This window comes from Stenella coeruleoalba, assembly GCF_951394435.1.
Source record: "Stenella coeruleoalba genome assembly, chromosome: X".
NCBI lineage: Eukaryota > Metazoa > Chordata > Mammalia > Artiodactyla > Delphinidae > Stenella > Stenella coeruleoalba.
The window spans coordinates 52,221,813-52,247,534 of record NC_137152.1 but is presented as its reverse complement, the minus strand read 5'-3'; the positions used below and the strand labels follow the sequence as shown (position 1 = coordinate 52,247,534).

The 25,722-nt window shown below is 38.8% G+C and overlaps 1 protein-coding gene across 4 annotated transcripts in view; it reads left to right on the top strand.

The window, feature by feature from the left end:
* Positions 1-25,722, top strand: part of OPHN1 (oligophrenin 1) — a 599,351-nt gene that overhangs the window by 536,283 nt on the left and 37,346 nt on the right. For all 4 annotated transcript variants that reach the window (XM_079910490.1, XM_079910489.1, XM_079910488.1 and 1 more), the window contains exon 20: positions 25,154-25,301. In XM_079910490.1, the coding sequence (XP_079766616.1) occupies positions 25,154-25,301 (148 nt within the window). The remainder of the gene's footprint in view (positions 1-25,153; positions 25,302-25,722) is intronic.

The following is a 25,722-nucleotide window of genomic DNA, read 5'->3' as shown; positions in this document are numbered from 1 at the left end:
CGGCAGGCAGACTCTCAACCACTGCGCCACCAGGGAAGCCCCCGTTTATAGATTTTTTGATGATGGCTATTCTGACTGGTGTGAGGTGATACCTCATTGTAGTTTTGATTTGCATTTCTCTAATGATTAGTGATGTTGAGCATCCTTACATGTGTTTGTTGGCAATGTGTATATCTTCTTTGGAGAAATGTCTATTTAGGTCTTCTGCCCATTTTTGGATTGGGTTGTTTGTTTTTTTGATATTGAGCTGTATGAGCTGCTTGTATATTTTTGAGATTAATCCTCTGTCAGTTCCTTCAGTTACAAATACGTTCTCCCATTCTGAGGGCTGTCTTTTTTGTGTGTGTGGTACGTGGGCCTCTCACTGTTGTGGCCTCTCCCACTCTGGAGCACAGGCTCTGGACGTGCAGGCTTAGTGGCCATGACTCACAGGCCCAGTTGCTCCGCAGCATGTTGGGATCCTCCCAGACTGGGGCACAAACCCTTGTCCCCTGCATTGGCGGTGGACTCTCTACCACTGCGCCACCAGGGAAGCCCGAGGGTTGCCTTTTCATCTTGTTTATGGTTTTCTTTGCTGTGCAAAAGCTTTTAAGTTTCATTAGGTCCCATTTGTTTATTTTTGTTTTCATTTCCATTTCTCTAGGAGGTGGGTCAAAAAGGATGTTGCTGTGATTTATGTCAAAGAGTGTTCTTCCTATGTTTTCCTCTAAGAGTTTTATAGTGTCTGGCCTTACATTTAGGTCTTTAACCCATTTGATCTTATTTTTGTGTATGGTGTTAGGGAGTGTTCTAATTTCATTCTTCATATGTAGCTGTCCAGTTTTCCCAGCACCACTTATTGAAGACTCTGTCTTTTCTCCATTGTATATTCTTGCCTCCTTTATAAAAGACAAGGTGACCATCCGTGCATGGGTTTAAACCTCTGGGCTTTCTATCCTGTTCCATTGATCAATATTTCTCTTTTTGTTCCAGTACCATACTATCTTGATTACTGTAGCTTTGTAGTATAGTCTAAAGTCAGGGAGCCTGATTCCTCCAGCTCCATTTTTCTTTATCAAGATTGCTTTGTCTATTTGGGTTCTTTTGTGTTTCCCTAAAAATTATAAAATTTCTTGTTTTAGTTCTGTGAAAAATGCCATTCCCAGTTTGGTAGGGGTTGCATTGAATCTCTATATTGCTTTGGGCAGTATAGTCATTTTCACAATATTGTTTCTTCCAATCCAAGAACATGGCATATCTCTCCATCTGTTGGTATCATCTTTAATTTCTTTAATCAGTGTCTTATAGTTTTCTACATACAGATCTTTTGTCTCCTTAGGTAGGTTTGTTCCTTGGTATTTTATTCTTTTTGTTGCAATGGTAAGTTGGAGTGTTTCCTTAATTTCTCTTTGAGATTTTTCATCATTAGTGTATAGGAATGCATGATATTTCTGTGGATTAATTTTGTATCCTGCTACTTAGCCAGATTCATTGATTAGCTCTAGTAGTTTTCTTGTAGCATCTTTAGGATTCTCTATGTATAGTATCATGTCATCTGCACACAGTGACAGCTTTACTTCTTTTCTGCTTTGGATTCCTTTTATTTCTTTTTCTTCTGTGATTGCTGTGGCTAAAACTTCTAAAAATTATGTTCAATAATAGTGGTGGGATTGTACGCCACTATAGTACACCACTATTGTACAACTGTATTTACAGTTGTATTGCTGTAAACTTCCCTCTTAGAACTGCCTTTGCTGCATCCCGTAGGTTTTGGATCATCGTGTTTGCATTGTAAATTGTCTCTAGGTATTTTTTGATTTCCTCTTTTACTTCTTCAGTGATCCATTGATTGTTTACTACCATATTGTTTAGCCTCCATGTGTTTGTGTTTTTACAGCTTTTTTCCCTCTAATTGATTTCTAATCTCATAGCGTTGTTGTCAGGAAAGATGGTCTATATGATTTCAATTTTCTTCAATTTACTGAAGCTTCATTTGTGACCCAAGATGTGATGTATCCTGGAGAAAGTTCCATGTGCCCTTAAGAAGAAAGTAGATTCTGCTGCTTTCAGATGGAATGTCCTATAAATTTCAATTAAGTCTATCTGTCCTAATGTGTCATTTAAGACTTGTGTTTCCTTATTAATTTTCTGTCTGGATGATTATAAATTGGTGTATGTGGATATCGAAGTCCTCCACTATTGTTGTGTTACTTTTGATTTACCCTTTTATGGCTGTTAGCATTTGCCTTATATGTTGAGGTGCTCCTATGTTGGGTGCATAAATATTTACAATTGTTATATCTTCTTTGATTGATTCCTTGATTGTTATGTAGTGTCCTTCCTTGTCTCTTGTAATAGTCTTTATTTAAAGTCTATTTTGTCTGATATGGGTATTGCTACTCCAGCTTTCTTTTGATTTCCATTTGCATGGAACATATTTTTCCATCCCCTCACTTTCAGTCTGTATGTGTCCCTAGGTCTGAAGTGGGTCTCTTGTAGACAGTATATATACAAGTCTTGTTTTTGTATCCATTCATCCAGTCTGGGTCTTTTGGTTGGAATATTTAATCCATTTGCATTTAAGGTAATTATCAATATGTTTGTTACTATTGCCATTTTGTTGTTTCTTTTGGGTCTGTTGTTGTAGTTCTTTTTCTTCTCTTGTGTTTCCCGCCTAGAGAAATTCCTTTAGCATTTGCTGTAAAACTGGTTTGGTGGTGCTGAATTCTCTTAGCTTTTGCTTGTCTGTAAAGCTTTTGATTTCTCCGTCAAATCTGAATGAGATCCTTGCTGGGTAGAGTATTCTTGGTTTTAGGTTTTTCTCTTTCATCACTTTAAATATATCCTGCCACTCCCTTCTGGCCTGCAGGGTTTCTGCTGCACAATCAGCTGATACTCTTATTGGAGTCCCCTTGTATTTTATTTGTTGCTTTTCCCCTGCTGCTTTTAATATTTTTCTTTGTATTTAATTTTTGATAGGTTGATTAATATGTGTCTTGTCATGTTTCTCCTTGTGTTTATGCTGTATGGGACTCTCTGTGCTTCTTGGACTTGGGTGAATATTTCCTTTCCCATATTAGGGAAGTTTTCCACTATAATTTCTTCAAACATTTTCTCAGACCCTTTCTCTTTCTCTTCTTCTGTGCCTCCTATAATTCAAATATTGTTGTTTAATGTTGTCCCAGAGTTCTCTGAGACTGTCCTCATTTCTTTTCAGTCTTTTTTCTTTATTCTGTTCCATGACAGTGATTTCCACCATTCTGTCTTCCAGCTCACTTATTTGTCCTTCTGTCTCAGTTATTCTGCTATTGATTCCTTGTAGTGCATTTTTCTTTGGAATTATTGTGTTGTTTATCACTGTTTGTTTCTTATTTAGTTCTTCTACATCCTCGTTAAACATTTCTTGTATCTTCTCGATCTGTACCTCCATTCTATTTCCAAAATCTTGAATCATCTTTACTATCATTGCTCTGAATTCTTTTTCAGGTAGATTGCCTATGTCCTCTTCGTTTAGTTCGTCTGTTAGGTTTTTACCTTGCTCCTTCATCTGCAACATATTTCTCTGTCATCTCATTTTGTCTAACTTACTGTGTTTGTGGTCTCCTTTCTGCAGACTTAAAATTCATAGTTCTTCTTGCTTCTGGTGTCTGCCTCCTGGTGGGTGACATTGGTCCAGGGGCTTGTGTAGGCTTTCTGGTGAGAGGGACTAGTGTCTGCACTGTGGTGGGTGGAGCTGCGTCTTATCCCTCTGGTGTGCAGGGCTTTGTCAAGGGGTGTGTTTTAGGGTGTCTGTGAGCTTAGTAGGGCTTTAGGCAGCCTGTCGGCTGATGGGTGGGGCTGTTTTCCTGTCTTGCTGGTTATTTGGCATGAAGCGTCCAGCACTGGAGCTTGCAGGCAGCTGGATGGACCTGGGTCCTGGTGGTGAGATGAGGACCTCTGGGAGAACTCTCATCGGTTAATATTCCCTGGGGCTGGGAATTTTCTGGTCATCCAACCGCCAGGACTCAGCACTTCCACTACAGGGGCTCAGGTTTGACCCCCGGCCGAGGAGCCAAGACTCTGCAAGGTGTGCTGTGCAGCCAATGGAAAAAAAAAAAGGAAAAGAAAACAAACAGAGAAAGAGAAACCAAGACAAACAATAAAAACAATAACATAAACAAAACTACCCAAAGAAAATAAAAATGAAGAAAACAACCAAACAAAAAAACCTCAAAACCAAAACATACAATAAAAGCAAAACTAACAAAAACCAAAAAAAAAAAACTAAAACAACAAAAAAGCAAAGAAAGCAAAAAATAAACACACAAAAATGACAACAAAACAAAAACAAATAAAAGGAAAAGAAAACAGATAGACAAACACCAAGACAAACAATAAAAACAAAACTGGTTATGTGGGGATCATTTCTTGTCATTTTAGGTGTTCAGGGTCCTCTACTAGTGTTCAGTAGGCACTCTGTGCAAATTGTTCCACTTGCAGATGTATTCTTTTCTTTCTTTCTTTTTTTTTTTGTGGTACGTGGGCCTCTCACTGTTGTGGCCTCTCCCATTGCAGAGCACAGCCTCTGGACGTGCAGGCCCAGCAGCCATGGCTCACGGGCCCAGCCGCTCCATGGCATGTGGGATCTTCCCGGACCAGGGCACGAACCCATGTCCCCTGCATTGGCAGGTGGACTCTCAAGCACTGCACCACCAGGGAAGCCTGCAGATGTATTCTTTATGTACTTGTGGGGAGAAGTGAATGCCAGGTCTTCCTATTCCGCCACCTTGACTGCTTCCTCTTAAAACTGGCGGGCAGCCCCAGGGGCCAATGGGGTTTCAGCTTGTGATTTCCCTCCCAAGTATGGCAGAGGTGTGGTTGTGGGCAGGGTCGGGAGTTGCACTGCTCTCCCCTCAGGCTCTGATGCATCTCAGTAATGGTGGAGGGAAATGACGCTGAGCCAGGGGTTCCAGCTCTTCAGGGACCCAGACTCCAAGCCCGGCAGCAGGGCTGGGCTGCTTGGCCCTTAATCACTTGGGGAGGGAGGTGGGGGTGCCATGGAGGGAGCTGCCAGGAGTGCAGTATGCCACCTTGCCCCAAGGAGGGTCCTGGAAGCATGTCCTGGATGGGGTGGGGGCACCCACTGTGACCACAGCCTCAGCCAAACAATACTTAAACATCTGAGTTTGGAGCAGAGAAAGGCTTATTACAGAGCCTTGTAAGGAGAAGTTTGGCTCATGCCCCTGAAAACCCAAAAAATGTCTTTGTTGTTATTCTTTACAGCTTTTAGGGGAACTGCCAACTTCAATTTTATCAAAAAATCCATTTCTCAATGAATGACCTCAATCCCTACTGAGTTCATAAAAGTGTGATTTTGGCCAGGATATCAATAGTGTATTCTGCTGGGTAATTTGAAGAGCAATTAAAGTGCTAGTTATATGTTATTCCTCTGATCCAATAGGAGGCTACTTCTGCTAACCTGTGGTCAGCTTTTGAGTGAAGTTGTTATACCCTTGTAACCTATAAATATGTGTTAAGTGATTGAAGTCCTGACCTCTGTATGATACTAGAGATGTACTCTGATCATGTTTTCCAAAGACATGGTAACCAAGGATCTTTTCTGATTTATTAATTTATTCATATGAAACATCTTAGATGGAGATATAAAAAGAAGTACCAATTTATTATACATTTATCAAATTGTGTGTTTTGAAAAAGAGCAAAATGAAATGTGGATGAGATTGTTCCAGAAATGCTGGACCTTATGTAGGTGTAACCTCATAGGATGGTTGTGGGGATTAAAAGAGATAATATATATGAGAACTGATGCTGCTTTACAAATATCAGGGATTATATGTTCCTGCCAAGTTGTTCAGTTAATGGGATATGATTTTTCAGTTGACATATATTATAATTTCAGTAATGTGAGTTTTTTTCCATTTACACTTGCTCTTTAGTAGAAAAGGGCTTAAACAGATTGATTTTGAGTTTCTGTCATTCTCTTCCTTTGGCCTCTCTTTTTAAGAACATCCAGGGTCTGTAAATAAAATTTAAGTGCATCAGAAGTATTGATACTTAAAGGATTCCATTCCTAAGTCTTTCAAAAAGAGTATTCTAAAACAATTTGAATCATCATTTCTAAATTATTTATTTTCTAAGTTGGTACGTAGGTAAATTATGGAACAAGAAGATCTACCTATACACTGATCCGTAGACAGTGTCAATGATTCTTAAGTTCTCTTTCTTCCCGTCTCACCGAGCAGTATCTATCCAGGGTGCCTGAACCTAAGCTGCTGCCTTGAGACACAGAGGCCATTTGGACTGACAGAGGAAAGTTGACTTCTGTTTTCTGAACATTTTGTTTTGGAGAACTGTGGTGAATTACAGGGGAGGAAAGAGAACAGGTCTGAAGGCAGTTCTTAGCAATTTTGTTTTAAGGACAGTGCTTTATTTTAAAGTTAAGGGGACAAAATGTGGGATAGATCCATTTGAATATTAGGACTATAAAGGGACCCTGAAGACCTTCTGGTCAAGGCTCTTCATTTTACATAAAGTCCTTTTGTGCATACTTCAGTAGTGGTAACAAATTTGCATTTCTCTAACTCCATTCCCACTCATCTTCTCTTTGGAACTTTCGTCCGCCACCACCAACCTATCCCCACAGTTCTTCTTATCTCACTTGTGCTTTGCAAACTCATCTTCTTAGTTATACAATCTGGCATTGGCCATTTCCCTCCTTTATTACTGCTGAGATCATTGTATTGGGGCTAGAAAAAAGCATGTCTGCCTCTTAAATTTAGATCTGTATTCAGGGAACATGGAATCAGGCTATGTGCCAGTATGGGGCAATGTACTTTTATCTCATTCAGTCATTATTCTAACTCTGTGAATGATGGATATTATTGTTTCCATTTTTTTTTGGATTAGGAAACAGGCACAGAATGTGGTAAGTGACCAAGCTGACACTTAAATCTAGGTCTGTTGGGTTAAGTCTGCACCTCAGGGAATGGGGACCTGTTTTATGTGAGATGTTAAAGACAACAGCAAGTTGTACTTGTCTTTACATCACTGATGTTAACTTAGCTCTTCTAACCTCTCCTGAGTTCCTTCATTATTGACAGTCTTTCCCTTCTACTGGGTGGTAAGCTGCTTTTGAATCCTACAGGATCTTGCTTTACTGCCTTAAGTACAGTTTTCTGGGTGAATAATTATTTTCATAATAATTGGAAAATCTATTATCAATGTATGTGAAAAGGGATTTTATTCTTATCTTTAAAGATGTATGGTTGGAAACCATGGTTGAGGGAACTGAATGGTGCAGTCTTTGTTGAAGATGTAGATGCTTAAGGAAAGTTATGCCTGTAAGTTGGCCAGAGAAAGCTAGGTTGTTCTCAATGCAGAGTTTGTGGGAACTCAAATGCTGCCTATGTTCCCAAATATCCAAATGGGATCTTGTCCAGGAAAAACAATGTACTGGATCTTGTCCATTACATTGTAGCAATGTAATGGATTTGGGGAGGCAAACAAGAGTCCCTTTTAAGGACCAACTCTGATTTATGTATTTTTCAGACACCTAGTTTAGCAACCCAGAGGAAACAGAAACTTCTAGTCCTGGTCTATGCCTCCTGTTTTCTCTGAAATGTGGCTTCTGTGAATTTTGGACTGCCACCAGAGGGCAGCAAAGGAATAGATAAATGTTTCCCTCTACCTCTGCTTTCTGGAATGATAGGTAGGTAGGTAGATAGATAGATAGATAGGTAGAATAGGTAGATGATAGATATTTTAAAATATAAGTAAATATAAATATAGATTTATACTTAACAGATTTATATTTTATATATTTAAAAATATATCTCTATGTATCTATCTACATATATACATATAAGTACACACACACATGCGCACACACACACGGAGAGAGAGAATCTAATTAAACCAGGTTTATACGTCATTGCCTTTAAATTCTGAAATGATAGAGTTAAGCTAAAAGTTATTAAAAATAATATTTGTATTAGCCTGTACATGTGAGGATACTTTCAGAGTATAATATGCAGTTAACTGGGGATTTGACAAGCATTTCAAGTGAATCTTCAGAAAAAAATATCTTTAAGTAGTGAATATTAAAAGCAAAGTGTAACCTGAAGACAAATGTCTGTGCAGAGAATTATCAGATTGAGAAACTTCAGATATGTTCATTAGTCATCGTGAATCTTTGAAAACATAGATTTAAGCTTTAAGTTTTCAATTGTAGCTAAATCAAGATCTTCACACATTTCCCGAAAGACTAGTTCTCTTCATTTTGAAGTGAGGTCAGGACCTGTTTGAAGTGAATAAGCATGTCCAAGCCTGATGAGATAGTGTGATAAGTGTAGGATACAGCTGTGAGCTGGGGTTTACCCCTCAATGTTCAGAGAGCTGAAACATTCCCCATGAGTCACCCTTTTGATGCTTGTCAACCTAAGAATTATTCTCAAGACTCAGCAAAAGGCGGGAATACCCTCTCCCGTCCTTTTCCTCTTTCCAGCTGGCACTGAAACAAAAATTACAATACAATGAACAATAGTTTATCTAACAATAGTTAGATAAATGAACAATTTATCTAGAGCTTGCTATGTGCCACAGACTGTGCTAAATGTTTGACATTCAACATCTTCAACATCTCTTTGAGTCCTCATAACTTTTACGAGGTATTTCCTCATTTTACTTAGAGGTAACTGAGGTCTAGAGAGATTAGATTTGTTATGGATATCGAAGTCAAATACTTGATTTTATTGTATTTTTGAGGCTTCTGATTTGCTTGAGAGAGAGAGAATGAGAATGAGAGAATGAATATAGAATCAGAGTTTTTTGAGAATTTTAAAAGCTTTCCAAAATCATATAGCCCGTTCCCCTCAATGGCCAATGATTTTCTCATACCGTATACTTTTGCCTTTGCTATTCTCCTTTGGGTGTTCTGAGTCTCAGCTTTGAACATCAGAGTCTGGATAATACAGTTAAGACTGGGGCCACTGTGCTAGTGGGTCAGGTATGTGTACTTTGAAGTAGACTGAGTTCCTCAGTCTGGTGATACTGCCTATAGGGATTTTGGGAACCAGGAATCAGTGGAGGAGCATTGAGATTGGGTGAACTTTTTCTTTGCTCTGAGATTTTGGGACTGATGGCTGAGTCACTGCTACTTTTTTGGATTAAGACTTTTAAAAATATCCCTGAAAATGCCTAGGCCTCCTCTGTAGGTTTTCCAAGTATCCCTACAGGTGAGAATATTATAGAAAGAATGGAAAAATAGCTTTGGAAGCAGATGACCCTCAGGGTGAATCCCACCTCCGTCCTTTGCTAGCCGAGTAGTCTTCAACAAGCCAGTCTACCTCCCTGAGGCTTGTTTCCTTCATTTTAAAAATGGGGCTAATAATTAGGCTTACCTCAGTTGTTGGGAGCGTTCAACGAGGTAAATATATCAAGTACTTTGTACATAGTATTGCCCACCAAATTCTAATGCCTTCCCACCCCTTTATTATATTGACAGGAGATTAACTTTATCTTAGTGGTGACATTCTTCCATAATCCCTGGTATATATTAAGTCTTTGTAGTCAATGTGGTGTTTTCTAGAGGTCCTTAGATCATTGTTAATTCATGGTTGTTAGATGATGCAGAACTCTTCACTTCTCCAGCCTTAAAGTGTCCTAAATAGGTATAAAAGTAAAACTCCACTTGAAACCTGTCCTTCCACTCTTAGTAGAAAGCATAAATCCATGCCAAGCGGATGGAGGTGTCCTTAGCAGGATCTGACTTCATTCTTTCCTCAGTATCCTCTTCCCAAGGCAACTGGCCAGAGGAATGGACTGACAGAGCATGGATTATATTAGATATAATCAGTGGGAGTATAAAAGAGTTTCATATAAGAGGTACTGTGTTTTAAGGGGATAGGGCACCAGATTGGGGGTTAGAATTCTTGGGTTCTAGTCTAAGTTCTACCACCTACTAGCTTTGGAGCCTTGGGCAAATCGCTTCCTCTCTTTGGACATTAGTTTTCCCTTATATACTGTATGTGTAGGACTAGATAGGATTCTAGAATGTGTCCTGTAGAAGAACCTTAAAGTCTACGTGTTGCAGAGACCAAAGACAGGCCTGGTGACAGCCCTCTTTAAAAAAATGTTGGCTCTTAGTAACAACAGACATGACATTTTCAAAGTTCTGTGCATACTCTAAGATAACTTGGTGACACATTTGATGTTTAAAGTGGTCTCTGCCAAATGCTAAGAGATTATTTTTGACCCCATCACCACCTTTGTTTCTAATGAAGTTCAGAGAATAGTTTTTCTGATATAACCAGACCTCAGAAAGTGCAACACAGACTCAGCCAGAGTGTAAATGGAGACTCAGTGGAAAGCTGAGATTCATCGGGGCCAAGTCTTAAATCTTTGATTTATAGAAAGGCAAGATGCTTTTTGTACAATCTGATATTTGCAGCCTTGAAGAGGCATCTGGGGAGAATCTGGATGGTTACTCAGTTCTGCCAAAATTTCCAAGAGTTTGGATGACTGTGGATCTCATGGCTTTTGGCAATTGAAAAATGATTGTGTTGTGTTAAATTTCTTCTATTTTTCACGCCTAAAAACTTGACAGAAGAAACTGGGAGGGGGTTAATATATGATCAAACTCAGGAAAGAGTTTCATGAACCGCCTTCCCAGTGAAGGTGATACTTCTTCTGTCTGTGCCTCAAAGCACAACAAATATTGTCATCCAGATTTAGTCCTCAGGAACCTTCAGAAGAAGGATTTCCAGGAGTTGGACTCCTGACCACCCCAGACAATAGCCAAGGCCCAACGAGTGAAATAGTATCCCTTGGATATTGAGTTCTCTTAGCCCAGGCCTTTAGAATTCAACTCAGCTAATATTCACTCAGGGCTAACCATGTTCCCAGAAAAAAATATCATTGGTTTGCCCTCAGACTCTGCACTGGCTACCCTCTGTGATTTTTCCTGAAGTCACTATCAAAGACCACAAAATTCTACGTGTTCTTAACCAGTCTACAGAAAGCCAAATCAGTCTGTCCTCTTTCTGGAGTTTTGGAAAGTGGGAAAATAAGTTTGACTTGATACTGTTTCCATCCAAGGAATTACTTTTTAAATTTAAAATGTTTCCTTCTATGTTATATAGTGGAAAGAGTGTTAATCTTGAAATCAGACAAATCTGAGTTCATACCATAGCCCTGCCACTTATGCCTTCTCCTGCTACTGCTATCACTTCCCCTTTACAATGATTGCATGAGATACAGAGGAGCTAGTTTTGTATCCTGTGCCACCTGGTATTTGGCTCCATCTACCCCACACATTATGACTGTCCTATTCCTTTAGGATTTATTTCTTCTATATTCAGAGGGTATATAGTTGTTCATTTCTCAGAACATGCTTTTCATGGATACTCAAGAAGTCAAAAGAAAATTAAGTAAAACAGACAGAGTTTATTTTCTTGGGCCTCTCTTAACACTTTTTCATCTCTAAAAGTTTCCCCCTCATTAAAATTAGGTTGTCAAAATTAAGTCCAGAGATCTTGGGCCCGTCATCTATTCTTCCTCTCTTAAGAGAAACTATAGATATTTTGCCAGGTTTTCATTCCCAAGCCACTAGTTATATCTTAGTTTGTAGTCCTCTTTTCAAAGAATTGATGATACAAATTAAATTTCATAAATACTAAATTCTTATCACATACCAGGCAAAGTTCTAGGCACTGGGGATACACTTGTAAATAAAACAAAGGCCTTATTTCATGGATCTTATATTCTATCGGGGAGGGACAAATGATAGACAAGTCAATATATTTGTCAGGTGGTGATAAGTGCTCTGCAGAAAAAACAAGGTAAGGGATGGATATCTTATAGAAGGTGGTGTTAATATGATACTTAGGCAGAAAACTGAATAAAGTAAGGGTATTAGCCATGGTGGATATCTTGGGGAAGAGCAATTCCAAGAATAGTAAACAATGAGTGCAAAGATCATGAGGCAGAAGTGTGCTTGGCATGTTGAACAGCAAAGAGGCCAAAGTGGCTAAGGTTGAATGAGCAAGGAGGACATATTTACTCCATTTCTTTTCCCAAAGGGAATAGCAGTAATACATAGGTTAAAAAGAGATCTGATGTGGGGCATTTGGAGGGCCCACAGAACAGAGAGGGAGGTAAGTGTATTCTTCCTACTATAGTAATTGCCAGTATTTTCACATTAAATCTTGGCTCCAAGGTTTACATCTGTAGGTCAGCTTTGGGGAGGATGTTGCAACCCATTTTGACTGTAGGGTTATCCAGGCCATGTTTTAATTTTAGAAGGACACACAACAGGAAGTATCCCCTCTGTTTTTCTAGTCTTTTCTCATTTAGAGAAACTGTGGTTTTAAGCCTACTGAGCATCTTCTCTGAACACTGCCTATGGGCACATCGGCAGAACTGGCCTCAAAATGTTCTCAACCAATGTCTCAGTCTACCTGGAGGAGACAGAGCCTGTAGAGATGGTACCCTGTTCAGGTGCATTTGGTAGCTCTCATTACAAACCCCCAAAGTTAGTGACCCCTTATCCTTCTTGGGGCCTGGGTAGCTCCTTGAAGATGAGCAGGCTTCAAGGAAGGAGTTTGTCGATGAGAAGCAAATAATTGGTGTAACTAGAGGAGAGAAATAAAATAATTTAATCTGGCAGAGACCTTGAAGAGCTATCACATCCACAACTTTTGATTTGCATAGCACATAACCACTTCATCCCTCATTGCTTTAATCTCAACCTCCCTCTGTCCCCCAATTCCTTCCCCTTCCATCTCACCTCTCCCTCCCTCTCTCCCTGCTTCTCTCCAAGGAAATGTGAGTTTAAGTCCTTTTTAGGGTTGCAATAGTTACCATTTATAGAATGCTTAATATGTTCCAGACTAGGCTCTTTACATACGTCGTCTCATTCAATCATCACAACAACCCTATGAGGTAGATGGTATTATTATCACTATTTTGCAACTGAGGTTTGCAAAATGCAAACTGAGCCTCAAGTTTGAGGCTCATATAGTTTAAGTACTTTGCCCAAGGTTGCATAGGTAGTAAGTGGCAAAGCCTCTACACAGCTGATTCTGACTCAAAGCTACCTCTTTAATCTCTATTTTATACTCTATTTCCCCAATTCCAGTTGGAGAAGAAGCAAGTGAGAAAAATCTCTATTGTTTAATAGGCCTTGAGGGGCCTGGCAGCCAAGATCCATCCATTCATTCTAAAAAATATCATTGAGCTGCTTCCTCTTGCCTGGTGTCCTAGTAAGGGCCTAGCTTGTAGATATGAATGAGATAAAAATCTCTAGTGGCAGGAAGCTCATGTTACTGGCAGGGAATTTGGAGCAACTAACGCTCAGGGTACAGTGTAATAACTACTGTGATGAAGATGTACATCAGATGCTATGGGAGCAAATGGAAGTGGAACATATCTCTGTCATGGGAGTCAGCTAAGGCTTCACACAGTGTTAATGAATGAGTTGAGACCCCAAAGTTAAAAGGGAATGAATTAATTAAGGTACAGGCTAACTTCCTTTAACAAAGAGCACAGCAAATTCAGTGGCTTAAACAAGAGAGAAGTTCATTTTGCTTTCATATAAAAGTCCAGAGGTGAACAGTCGAAAATCGGTGGAGTAGCTCTGCTGTCCTTACCACTTGGCCTTAATGTTTGGGCCCTACATACCTGTTCCATTGGTCTTCATCAAAGAGAAGGGGAAAAGAGACAATGGAATGCAGACAATTTCTTTATAAAAAGATGATCCAGAAGTTTGCATACATCACTTCCACTTATATTTTATTGTTTAAAACTAAAGTGCATGGCCTTACTTAGCTATAAGGGAAGCTGGGAAATGTAGGTATGGGTATTCAGCTAAAACTCAGTGAGTTCTATTATTAAAAGGAAGAAGGGCAAATGGATACCGTAGTATAGGGTGAAGGTAGGAATAAATGGAAGATGAGACTGGAGATTGTAGGCAGTGGCCAGATTATAGAGCACCTTGTGTACTAACTACAGAGTTTGGACTTTGTCTCAACAATATTGTGGAGTCACTAAAATATTATAAGCAGAGGAGTAAGACAATTATATTTTGAGTTTAGTTATTGATACTTTGGTAGGTTAAAAAAAGAGTGACATGAGGCACAGAGAACAGTTAGAAGACCACTGTAGTAATATTAGAGAGACATAATGAGACTTTGAACTGAGGCAGTGTCAGGGAACAGAGAGGACAAATTAGAGAGATATTAAGGAAGTATAATTGATGGATCTTATTGACTTAATGGATATGGGATGTGAGAGAGAGGGAGGATGCTAGGGTAATAATGCCCAGATTTCTGGCTTGGACATTAGCATTATTTTAAGAAATAAACCGTTACAAGAAAAGAGTTAAATATGTTTAATTTTAGAAATGTTGAGGTTGAGATACCTCTGGGATATCCAGATGGCAATATTGAGTAGGCAATTATATATATTGGTATAGAAACTATTAGAGAAAACTGATAGTGTAGGCCATGAGAGTACATGAAATTGTTGAGAGAGAGAATGAGTCTAGATTAGTGAGATCATTAGAGGACTGAGAATACAATACTGGGGAAGATCAGCATTTAGGAAGAGCCAGTAAAAGAGACTGGGCAGTGTTCAGAGATGTAGAAATATAGTTATTCAGAAAGGTAAACAAGGATAAAGAAGATGTGGTACATATATACAATGGAATATTACTCAGCCATAAAAAGAAATGAATTGAGTTATTTGTAGCAAGGTGGATGAAACTACAGACTGTCATACAGAGTGAAGTAAGTCAGAAAGAGAAAAACAAATACCATATGCTAACACATATATATGGAATCTAAAAAAAGAAAACAAAAGGTTCTGAAGAACCTAGGGGCAGGACAGGAATAAAGACACAGACATAAAGAATGGACTTGAGGACACAGGGAAGGGGAAGGGTAAGCTGGGACGAAGTGAGAGAGTGGCATGGACATATATACACTACCAAATGTAAAATAGATAGCTAGTGGGAAGCAGCCGCATAGTACAGGGAGATCAACTTGTTGCTTTGTGTCCACCTAGAGGGGTGGGATAGGGAGGGTGGGAGGGAGACACAAGAGGGAGGAGATGTGGGGATGTATGTGTATGTGTAGCTGATTCACTTTGTTATACAGCAGAAATTAACACACCCTTGTAAAGCAATTATACTCCAATAAAGATGTTTTAAAAATAAATAAATAAAAATAAAATCACCCAGTTAGTTCTCCCTTCTCACCTGGGAGAAGGGAGAACTAACTAACACAATTTAACACATCATTTTATTCAGATATGATTTAGACACAGCATGAACATTAGCTCGAAAATTTTATTATTCCTGTATTTTTTCCAAATGACAAGTATTTAAAAATAAAATCACTCAGTTCTCCCTAAAAAAAAAAAAGAAAGGTAAACAATAAAGCATTCTTAGATCAGGAATGTCAGCTTGTATCAAGTGCTGCAGCAAAGTAAAAGTAAGGATTGAAAGTGCCCATAAGATTTGGGAATTAGGAGGTTAGTGGTGATTGTTACGAAAACGGTTACAGAAGAGCGGTGTGGACAGAGACCAGGTTGAACAGCAAATGGGATACAAAGAAGTGGAGGCTGGGGGATTGTGGAATAACACCAACAAGATGACAGTGTAGGAATTTCTAGCACGGCTCTCTTTTGCAAAATAACAATTTGAACAACTATCTGCACACAAAAATATCTTCACAATAGCTAAGGAATCCAAGTGAGGGATTACAATACCTGGTGAATCACAGAAATAAGAAAAACAATGAGGAAGAAAGATAGAGTCACCTGTCTTTCACCCCTCTCCCAAGCTCCAGCAGCCCATTGTGGAGAGACACACTCCTCATGGGAGAGGAGAGTGAAATGAGCATCTGATTTCACTGTTAACCCCAGTACTGGCTGGCCCCAGCATCAGACCTACTACTGCAGACTTAGGTGTCTCCCATGGCCCCAGGCTCCCAGTGGGCTCCTGCAAACCCAGGCCCCTAGCCCACCCAGTTATCCACCAGCTTCTGTGGCCCCAGACAGTTCCCACAGTCTCAGACAGCTCCTGTAGCACCAGGCTCCCAGCAGCTTCCTGCAAACCCAAACTCCCAAAACACCCAACATCACCGAGCACCTATAACCCCAGGCAGCTCCCAAGGCATGAGGCAACAAGTGGGCTCCCACAAACCCAGGCTCCTGGCCCACCCCATTGTCAGCCAGCTCTCATGTCACCAGGCTACTGGTGAGTTCCTATGAATGCAGTTTCCTGATCCATTCCAGAATGGGTCAGCCCCCAAAGACCTAGCCTCTAGACCAGCTCACATAGACCAAGGCTCCCAGGCTAACTCAATGCCAGGATTGCCCCTATGGCTCAGGGTCCAGGCAGGCTCCTGTCAACCCAGGCTTCTGGCCCACCTCAGTGCCAGGCAAGCACCTGTGGCCTCAGCTTATAGTCTGGCTCCCAGAGAACCAGACTCCTGGCCTGAACTAGCAACAGGCTGACCTCCATAGACTTAATCTCCAGGCTGACCCTTGAGACCCCAGATTACAGTCCATCTTCTATGGCGCTAGGCTCCAGGTTTGCCCAAAGGGCAGACCAGCCCCCATCACCCTAGGTTTTAGTCCAGTCCCTATGAAATCAGCCTCCTTGACCCATCTGGCACCAGAATAGTCCCCATGGACCCAGATGGTAGGGCCACCCCAGTGATCCCCTGAGCCTAGTCAGCCCCCATGGACCCAGATCCAGATTCATCCACATGAACCCAGATCACAGGCCCATCACTGCAGACTCAAGTGTCAGGCCTACCTCAGTGAATCCAAGCCCCATGTCCATACGCTTGGATCCAAACACCAGGCCTGCCTGCCTGCTGACCAAGGTGCCAGACCTGCCTGCCCAAGAACTCAAGCAGTAAGTCTCCTTCTGGACACCACCATATGGCCCATCCAGAATCTCAGTATGAGAATGTGGAGAAAAGGGAACCCTAGTACATTGTTGGTGGGAATGTAAACTGGTGCAGCCAATATAGAAGGCAGTATGGATGTTTCTTATAAAACTAAAAATAGGACTACAATATGATCCAGCAATTCCACTCCTGGGTATATATCTGAAGAAAATGAAGACATTAATTTGAAAAGATACATGCACCCCAATGTTCTTCACAGCATTATTTACAATAACCAAGATATGGAAGCAACCTAAGTGTCCATCAATAAATGAATGAATAAAGTGGCTGTATATATATATATATATATATATATATATATATATATATATATATATATATATATATATATATATACACACAATGGACTATTAGCCATAAAAAGACTGAAATTTTTCCATTTGCAACAACATGGATAGATTTAGAGGGTATTATGCTAAGTGAAATAAGTCAGACAAAGACAAATGGTGTATGTTATCACTTATATGTGGAATCTAAAAAATAAAATAATTGAATAAAATATAACAAAACAGAAACACTCACAGATACAGAGAACAAACTAATGGTTATCAGTGGGGTGAGGGAAACGGGGAGGAGCAATATAGTGGTAGGTGATTAAGAGGCATGTGTGTATACTATATATAAAATAAATAAACTACAAGAATATATTGTATAGCACACGGAATATAGCCAATATTTTATAATAACTTTAAATGGAGTATAATATGTAAAAATATTGAATCACTATGTTGTATACCCGAAAATAATATAATATTGTAAATCAATTATACTTTCATTAAAAAAAGAAATTCAATGGACTATAAGAAAACAAGATAAACAAGTAGACGAAATTAGGAAAGCAATGCATGAACAAAATTAGAAGTTCAACAAATGAACAGAAACCATTAAAAAAAAAAAGAAATCCTAGAGTTCAAAAATCAATGACTAGACTGAAGAATTCAATAGAGAGCTTCAATATCACACTCTACCAAATAGAAGAAAGAATCAGTGAATTAGAAGAGTCATTTGAGACCATCCATTCAGAGGAGCAAAAAGAAAAGAGAATGAAAAAGAGTGGAGAGAGTCTATGTGAATTATGGGGTCCATTAAAAGAAAAAATCTATGCATTATTGGAGTCCCAGAAGTCCGAGAAGGAGAAGAATGGGAGAAAGCTTATTTAAAGAAATAATGGCTGAGAACTTCTTAAATCTAGGGATACACTTATGAAGCTAACTATCTCAAAATGTCAACCCAAAACAGTCTTCTCCAAGACACATTATGATGAAACAGTCTAAAATCAAAGACAGAGAATTTTAAAAGCAGACAGAAGGAAAAAAACCCTCACATATGAAGGAACCATTATAAGGCTATCAGCAGATTCCTCAGCAGACACCTTGCAGGTCAGGAAAGAGTTGGATGATATATGCAAAATGCTGAAAGAAAAAAAAAACCTTCCAACCATGAATATTTTACACAGCAAAGTCATCTTTCAGAAATGAAGGAGAGATAAAGACTTTACCAAACAAACAAAAGCTGAGGGAGTTTATCAACACTAGACCTGCCTTTCAAGAATACTGAAAGGAGTTGTTCAAGCTGAAATGAAAGGACACTAGTAATGCAAAAATATATAAAAATATAAAACCTACTGGTAGAGGTAAGTATATAGTGAAATTCAGAATACTTTAATACTGCAATATGTTGGTGTGTTAATTATGTAACTCTAATATAAACTCATTCTTCTCAAGTGCACATGGAACATTCTCTAGGATAGATAATAAGTTAGGTCATAAAATAAATGTAAGCAAATGTAAGAAGCTTGAAATCGTACCAAGTATTTTTCTGATCACAATGGTATGAAACTAGAAATTAATTACAGGAAGTAAACTGGAAAATTTACAAATATGTGGGAAACAACACACTTCTGAACAACCAATGGGTCAAGCAAGAAATCAAAAGGGAGGTCAAAAACTATCTTGAAAGGCATGACAATAGAAAAACAACCAATCAAAACTTATGGATGCAGAAATGGCAGTTCTAAGAGGGGAATTTTACAGTAATAACATTTACATTAGACAAAAGAAAGATCACAAATAAACGTTCTAATTTAACACCTCAAGAAACTGGAAAAAGAACAAACTCAGCCCAACGTTTGCAGAGAGAAGGACATAAAAAAGATCAGAGCAGAAATAAGTGAAATAGAGACCAGGTAAACCATAGAAAGAGGAATGAAACTAAGTTGAGTTTTTTAAAAGATAAGTAAAACTGAAAACCTTTAGCTGGACTAATAAATAAAGAGAGAAGATGCAAATGTATAAAATCAAAAATGAAAAGAGATACACGACAGAAATACAAAGGATAATAAGAGACTACTATGAATAATCATATGTCAACAAATTGGAAAACCTAGAAAAATGGATAAATTCCTAGAAATATACAAGCTACCAAGACTGAATTATGAAGAAATAGAAAATCTGAACAAACTAATAGTGAGTGAGGAGATTGAATCAGTATTCAGAAGTCTGCCAAAAAAGAAAAGCTCAGGTCCAGATTGTTTCATTGGTGAATTATACCAAACATTAAAAGAAGAATTAATGCCAATTATTCTCAATTTAAAAATTTGAAAGGAAAAAACACTCCCAAACTCATTTTATGAGGCCAACATTACCCTCATGCCAAAGCCAGATAAGGACTCTACAAAAAAAAAGGAGGAGGAGGAGGAAAGAAAGAAAACTGTAAGCCATAGGCCAATATACCTGATGAATATAGAAGCATAAATTCTCCACAAAATACTAGCATACTTAATTGAACAGCACTTTAAAAGAGTCATAGACCATAATCAAGTGGAATTTACTTCTGGGATGCAAGGATGGTTCAACATATGCAAATCAAAAAATGTGATACACTACATTAATAGAATGGAAAATAAAAATCTCAATATATGCAGAAAATTCATTTGCCAAAATTCAGCATCCTTTCATGATAAACACTCTCAGCAAATTGGGTATGGAAAGAACAAACTTGAACATTACCAAGAACATATAGGAAAAGCCCACAGCTAACATCATACTCGATGGACAAAGGTGGACAACTGTCCCTCTAAGATCAGGAACAAGATAAGGATGCTCATTGTGACCACTCCTATTCAACACAGTACTGGAATCCTAGCCAGAGCAATTGAGCAAGAAACAGAAATAAAATACATTAAAATTAGACAGGGCTATGAATTTCTGATAATTCTTTATTGGATGCAAGACATTGTTAATTTTACCTTCTTGTATGATGGCCATTTTTTATTGCTATAAATAATGTTCTTAAGCTTGTTTCTGGGGTGCAGGTAAATTACCCAAGAACAGCTTGATGCTTTCAAGTATTTCCCTTAGGCTTTTTTAGGCAGAAAATGAATACGATTTAGTCTAGGGTTAATTTTTCTTCATTAATGGGGCAAAATTTGTCTGTGTACTGTACTCAGTACCCTATGAATTATTTAATAATCCACTGTGGCTGGTGAGGACAGGAATTCTTCCAGCCACTGTGTGATCTTCGGTAATTGCTTCCTCTAATTCTTTCATGTGGTTCTTGCATCACACGTAGGTATTGATTAGTAGGCAGCTAAATTCGGTTTTTTTAACATCTTTATTGGAGTATAATTGATTTACAATGGTGTGTTAGTTTCTGCTGTATAACAAAGTGAATCAGCTATACATATACATATATCACCGTATCTCCTCCCTCTTGTGTCTCCCTCCCACCCTCCCTATCCCACCCCTCTAGGTGGTCACAAAGCACCGAGCTGATCACCCTGTCCTATGCAGCTGCTTCCCACTAGCTATCTATTTTACATTTGGTAGTGTATATAGGTCCATGCCACTATCTCATTTCGTCCCAGGTTACCCTTCCCCCTCCCCGTGTCCTCAAATCCATTCTCTACATCTGAATCTTTATTCCTGTCCTGCCCCTAGGTTCTTCAGAACCTTTTTTTTTTTTTGGATTCCATATATACGTGTTAGCATATGGTATTTGTTTTTCTCTTTCTGACTTACTTCACTCTGTATGACAGACTCTAGGTCCATCCACCTCACTACAAATAACTCAATTTCATTTCTTTTTATGGCTGAGTAATATTCTATTGTATATATGTGCCACATCTTCTTTATCCATTCATCTGTTGATGGACACTTAGGTTGCTTCCATGTCCTGGCTATTGTAAATAGAGCTGCAATGAACATTGTGGTACATGACTCTTTTTGAATTATGGTTTTCTCGGTATATGCCCAGTAGTGGGATTGCTGGGTCATATGGTAGTTCAATTTGTAGTTTTTTAAGGAACCTCCATACTGTTCTCCATAGTGGCTGTATCAATTAACATTCCCACCAACAGTGCAGGAGGGTTCCCTTTTCTCCACACCCTCTCCAGCATTTATTGTTTCTAGATTTTTTGATGATGGCCATTCTGACTGGTGAGAGGTGATGCCTCATTGTAGTTTTGATTTGCATTTCTCTAATGATTAGTGATGTTGAGCATCATTTCATGTGTTTCTTGGCAATCTGTATATCTTCTTTGGAGAAATGTCTATTTAGGTCTTCCGCCCATTTTTGGATTGGGTTGTTTGTGTTTTTGATATTGAGCTGCATGAGCTGTTTGTAAATTTTGGAGATTGATCCTTTGTCAGTTGCTTCATTTGCAAATATTTTCTCCCATTATGAGGTTTGTCTTTTGGTCTTGTTTATGGTTTCCTTTGCTGTGCAAAAGCTTTTAAGTTTCATTAGGTCCCATTTGCTTATTTTTGTTTTTATTTCCATTTCCCTAGGAGGTGGGTCAAAAAGGATCTTGCTGTGATTTATATCATAGAGTGTTCTGCCTATGTTTTCCTCTAAGAGTTTGATACTGTCTGGCCTTACATTTAGGTCTTTAACCCATTTTGAGTTTATTTTTGTGTATGGTGTTAGGGAGTGTTCTAATTTCATTCTTCTACATGTAGCTGTCCAGTTTTCCCAGTACCACTTACTGAAGAGGCTGTCTTTTCTCCATTGTATATTCTTGCCCCCTTTATCAAAAATAAGGTGACCATAGGTACGTGGGTTTACCTCTGGACTTTCTATCCTTTTCCACTGATCTATATTTCTGTTTTTGTGCCAGTACTATATTGTCTTGATTACTGTAGCTTTGTAGTGTAGTCTGAAGTCTGGGAGCCTGATTCCTCCAGTTTCGTTTTCCTTTCTCAAGATTGCTTTGGCTATTGTGTTTCCATACAAATTGTGAATTTTTTTATTCTAGTTCTGTAAAAAATGCCATTGGTATTTTGATAGGGATTGCATTGAATCTCTAGATTGCTTTTGGTAATATAGTCATTTTCACAATGTTGATTCTTCCAGTCTAAGAACATGGTATATCTCTCCATCTGTTTGTATCATCTTTAATTTATTTCATCAATGTCTTATAGTTTTCTTCATACAGGTCTTCTGTCTCCTTAGGTAGGTTTATTCCTAGGTATTTTATTGTTTTTGTTGCAATGGTAAATGGGAGTATTTCCTTAATTTCTCTTTCAGATTTTTCATCTTTAGTGTATAGGAATGCAAGAGATTTCTGTGCATTAATTTTGTATCCCGCTACTTTACCAAATTCATTGATTAGCTCCAGTAGTTTCTGGTAGCATCTTTAGGATTCTCTATGTATAGTTATCATGTCATCTGCAAATAGTGGCGGCTTCACGTCTTCTTTTCCGATTTGGATTCCTTTTATTTCTTTTTCTTGTCTGATTGCTGTGGCTAAAACTTCCAAAACTATTTTGAATAATAGTGGTGAGAGTGGGCAATGTTGCCTTGTTCTTGATCTTAGCGGAAATGATTTGTTTTTCACCACTGAGGACGATGTTGGCTGTGGGTTTGTCATATATGGCCATTATTATGTTGAGGTAATTTCCCTCTATGCCTACTTTTTGGAGGGTTTTTATCATAAATGGGTGTTGAATTTTTGTTGAAAGCTTTTTCTGCATCTTTTGAGATGATCATATGGTTTTTCTCCTTCAGTTTGCAAATATGGTTTATCACATTGATTGACTTTACGCAGCTAAATTCTTAAATAGTACCCCTGCAAATCTTCAGAGCTCTCTGTGCAGCTATCTCCTTTCTGGTACCCTGCCCTCAAAACTCTCTCTTCCTTGCCCTCCTCCTACTTGCAACTCAGTGTCTTCAGCTAATGGAGACTGCTGGGCTTCTCTGGGTTTTTCTTCCTGTATTATGGCCCGAAGAATCTTTCCAGGCTGTAACATGGTACAGTCATGGGGCTCACCTCACCTCATTTATTTTTCCTGTCTCTCATGGATCACTGTCCTTAATTGCCAGATTTCAAATGCCTTCAGAATCATTGTTACATTTTTTCTAGTTTTTTAATTGTTTCATGCTGAAGTTGTAAATCTAATTTCTTTTGCCGTATTTTGGCTTGAGGAGAAAGTAGCTGTTATGGTCTTTTCAGAGGATAATTTGGCCTTTTATAACAGAATTTTAAATGTGTTTGTTTTTTGGCCCAGCAATTCTAGTCACTCTTCTAGTTGCTGGAGTTACAGCATGAACACAATGATATACTTCAGTATTGTATACAATCAAGTGGAGAGACAGACAACAAAAAACTAAATAAGTATTGAATACAATATACTATGTTAGAAAGTGATAAGAAAAAATGTTAAATAGGGACGGGGGATGGGAAGCACTTGGTAGAGGAAGCATGTCAAAGTTCTGATACATTTGCCTGGAAGGACTCACTGAGAAGGGTATATTTGATCGTTAATCCTACTGGAATCAAGAGAGCAAGCTATATGGATATCTGGAGGAAGAGCACTCCAGGTAGAAAAAACACTCAGTGCAAAGTCCCTGGTGTGTTTGATGAATAGCAAGGAATATTTGTAATAGCTACTATAGTGCCTAAGCAGATGCTCACAAAATGGTAGCTATTTAGAATATTATTACTAATGGTGGTGGAACCAGAAATATGACCTAAATGTATATGACCTCAAAGCTCATCTGCTTGCTACTATGTCATATTCTCTTTTCCGTATACCGTGAGACATTGAGACATATACAGCTTTATGATTCTTCTTACCTTGTTCTCTATCATTGTGCAGCTTTTACACAGGCTTGCCTTGTGTTCCCATTCATGTAAGTTTTGTGACTACAATCTATGTTGACTCTTGCCTGATAGAATGTTGGACTGTGACATTTCTCTTTGCATTAATCATTGGGGTTGATTTCATTATTGCAATGGACACTGGTCCCCTTCCTCCATCACCACATATGTGTGTCTTCCCAAAATATTTTCACTCTTCCCAAAAGTCATTCTCCCCAGGGACAGGAAGATCTTAAGTGCATATGAGACATTATATACAAATTCTAATCACAGCTCCTCCCTCACTTACCCAGCACTTTTTACATCTTCCAAGGCACTTTGTGTTTGTCCTATCTTTTTTGAATAAGTAATGCATACATGGTATGAAATTTTTAAAGATCAAAGTGATATAGGGGTGAAAAATAAGTTTCCTCCATACTTCCCTTAGCCACTCATTAGTCCTGTCTTGGGGCAAACAATGTAACCAGGTGTGTTTTTTTGGGGGTTGTATCTTTTCAGAAATATTGAATGCATGTGGGTGTTTTTAATCATTCTTCACACACCACCCCTACCCATACAATGTACCTTGACTACCCTTTTCACTTGATTCTCACTCACCACACCCTGTGATAGGTGGTGTTCCCACCAATTTACAGATGAGGAAGCTAAGGCTCAGAGATGTGAGATGACCTTTTTCTGGGTTTTGTTGGCAGAAGTAGTGACTTTTTTACAGTTTCCCAGGCAGTAAGTGGAAAATCCAGGACTGATGTTGCAGGTTTTTAAAGTAATGATCTAATTGGTTTTATTAAATGATCCATGTATTGGGCAGCATCCCATCTAATAAATAGAAGGGTGCTCTCCTGATGTTGCAGTTTTTGTCTGCATTCTTTCCTCCACACTGAGAAGTACCAGATCCTGCACCTCAAACATGATAGGAGATCTCTAAACACTTGCTGGTAGCTAGAGTGATTAAGAAAATCCCCACAATTCCTTTAGTCATATTAGAATTGCTATGGCAGACTTTAGGTGTAATGCTGATGGGCATCAACTGGTAGTTAGCATTAAGGATACAAAAAGTTGATCTTTCTAATTGTTTTCTGGAAATATTTCCCCTCTACAGATTTATTCAGGTCCACCTGAGGAAAGTACTGCACCCCCAGTGCCTCCACCTCGAGTGACAGCAAGAAGGCACAAACCAATCACAATTTCGAAGCGCTTGCTGAGGGAAAGGACAGTTTTCTATACTTCTTCCCTGGATGAAAGTGAAGGTCAGTACTAAAGTTTACCCTTAGCTTCTTAATATTGATTGGAGACAAAGAGAATATTGAAAGGAAGACATGGAGGTATAACCATCTTTTCTGAAAAGTTAGACGTTTTCTGGGTCCTGGGCCAGGCAAGCCAAGGTTTGTAAAATTTGTGCCCAGAGAGTGAATTATTCTTTTGGCAGTGGATAGGACAGAGATGAACCTGTAAAATCAGCTACCATTTTCCCTTAGCAGACCAGTGAAGGATACAAGGTGTTCTTAGATCTGTACCTCAGTACATTGAAATGAGTGAGCAATGTGTTTTCTGAATGTTCTGAGTTTTTAAATACAAATTCAGTTAACATAGAGAACTGATGGCTGAATAGGAGTTTCTAGTGCTTGTCCCTTCACAGTAATGTGAATTCAAACAACCATCCATGCATGA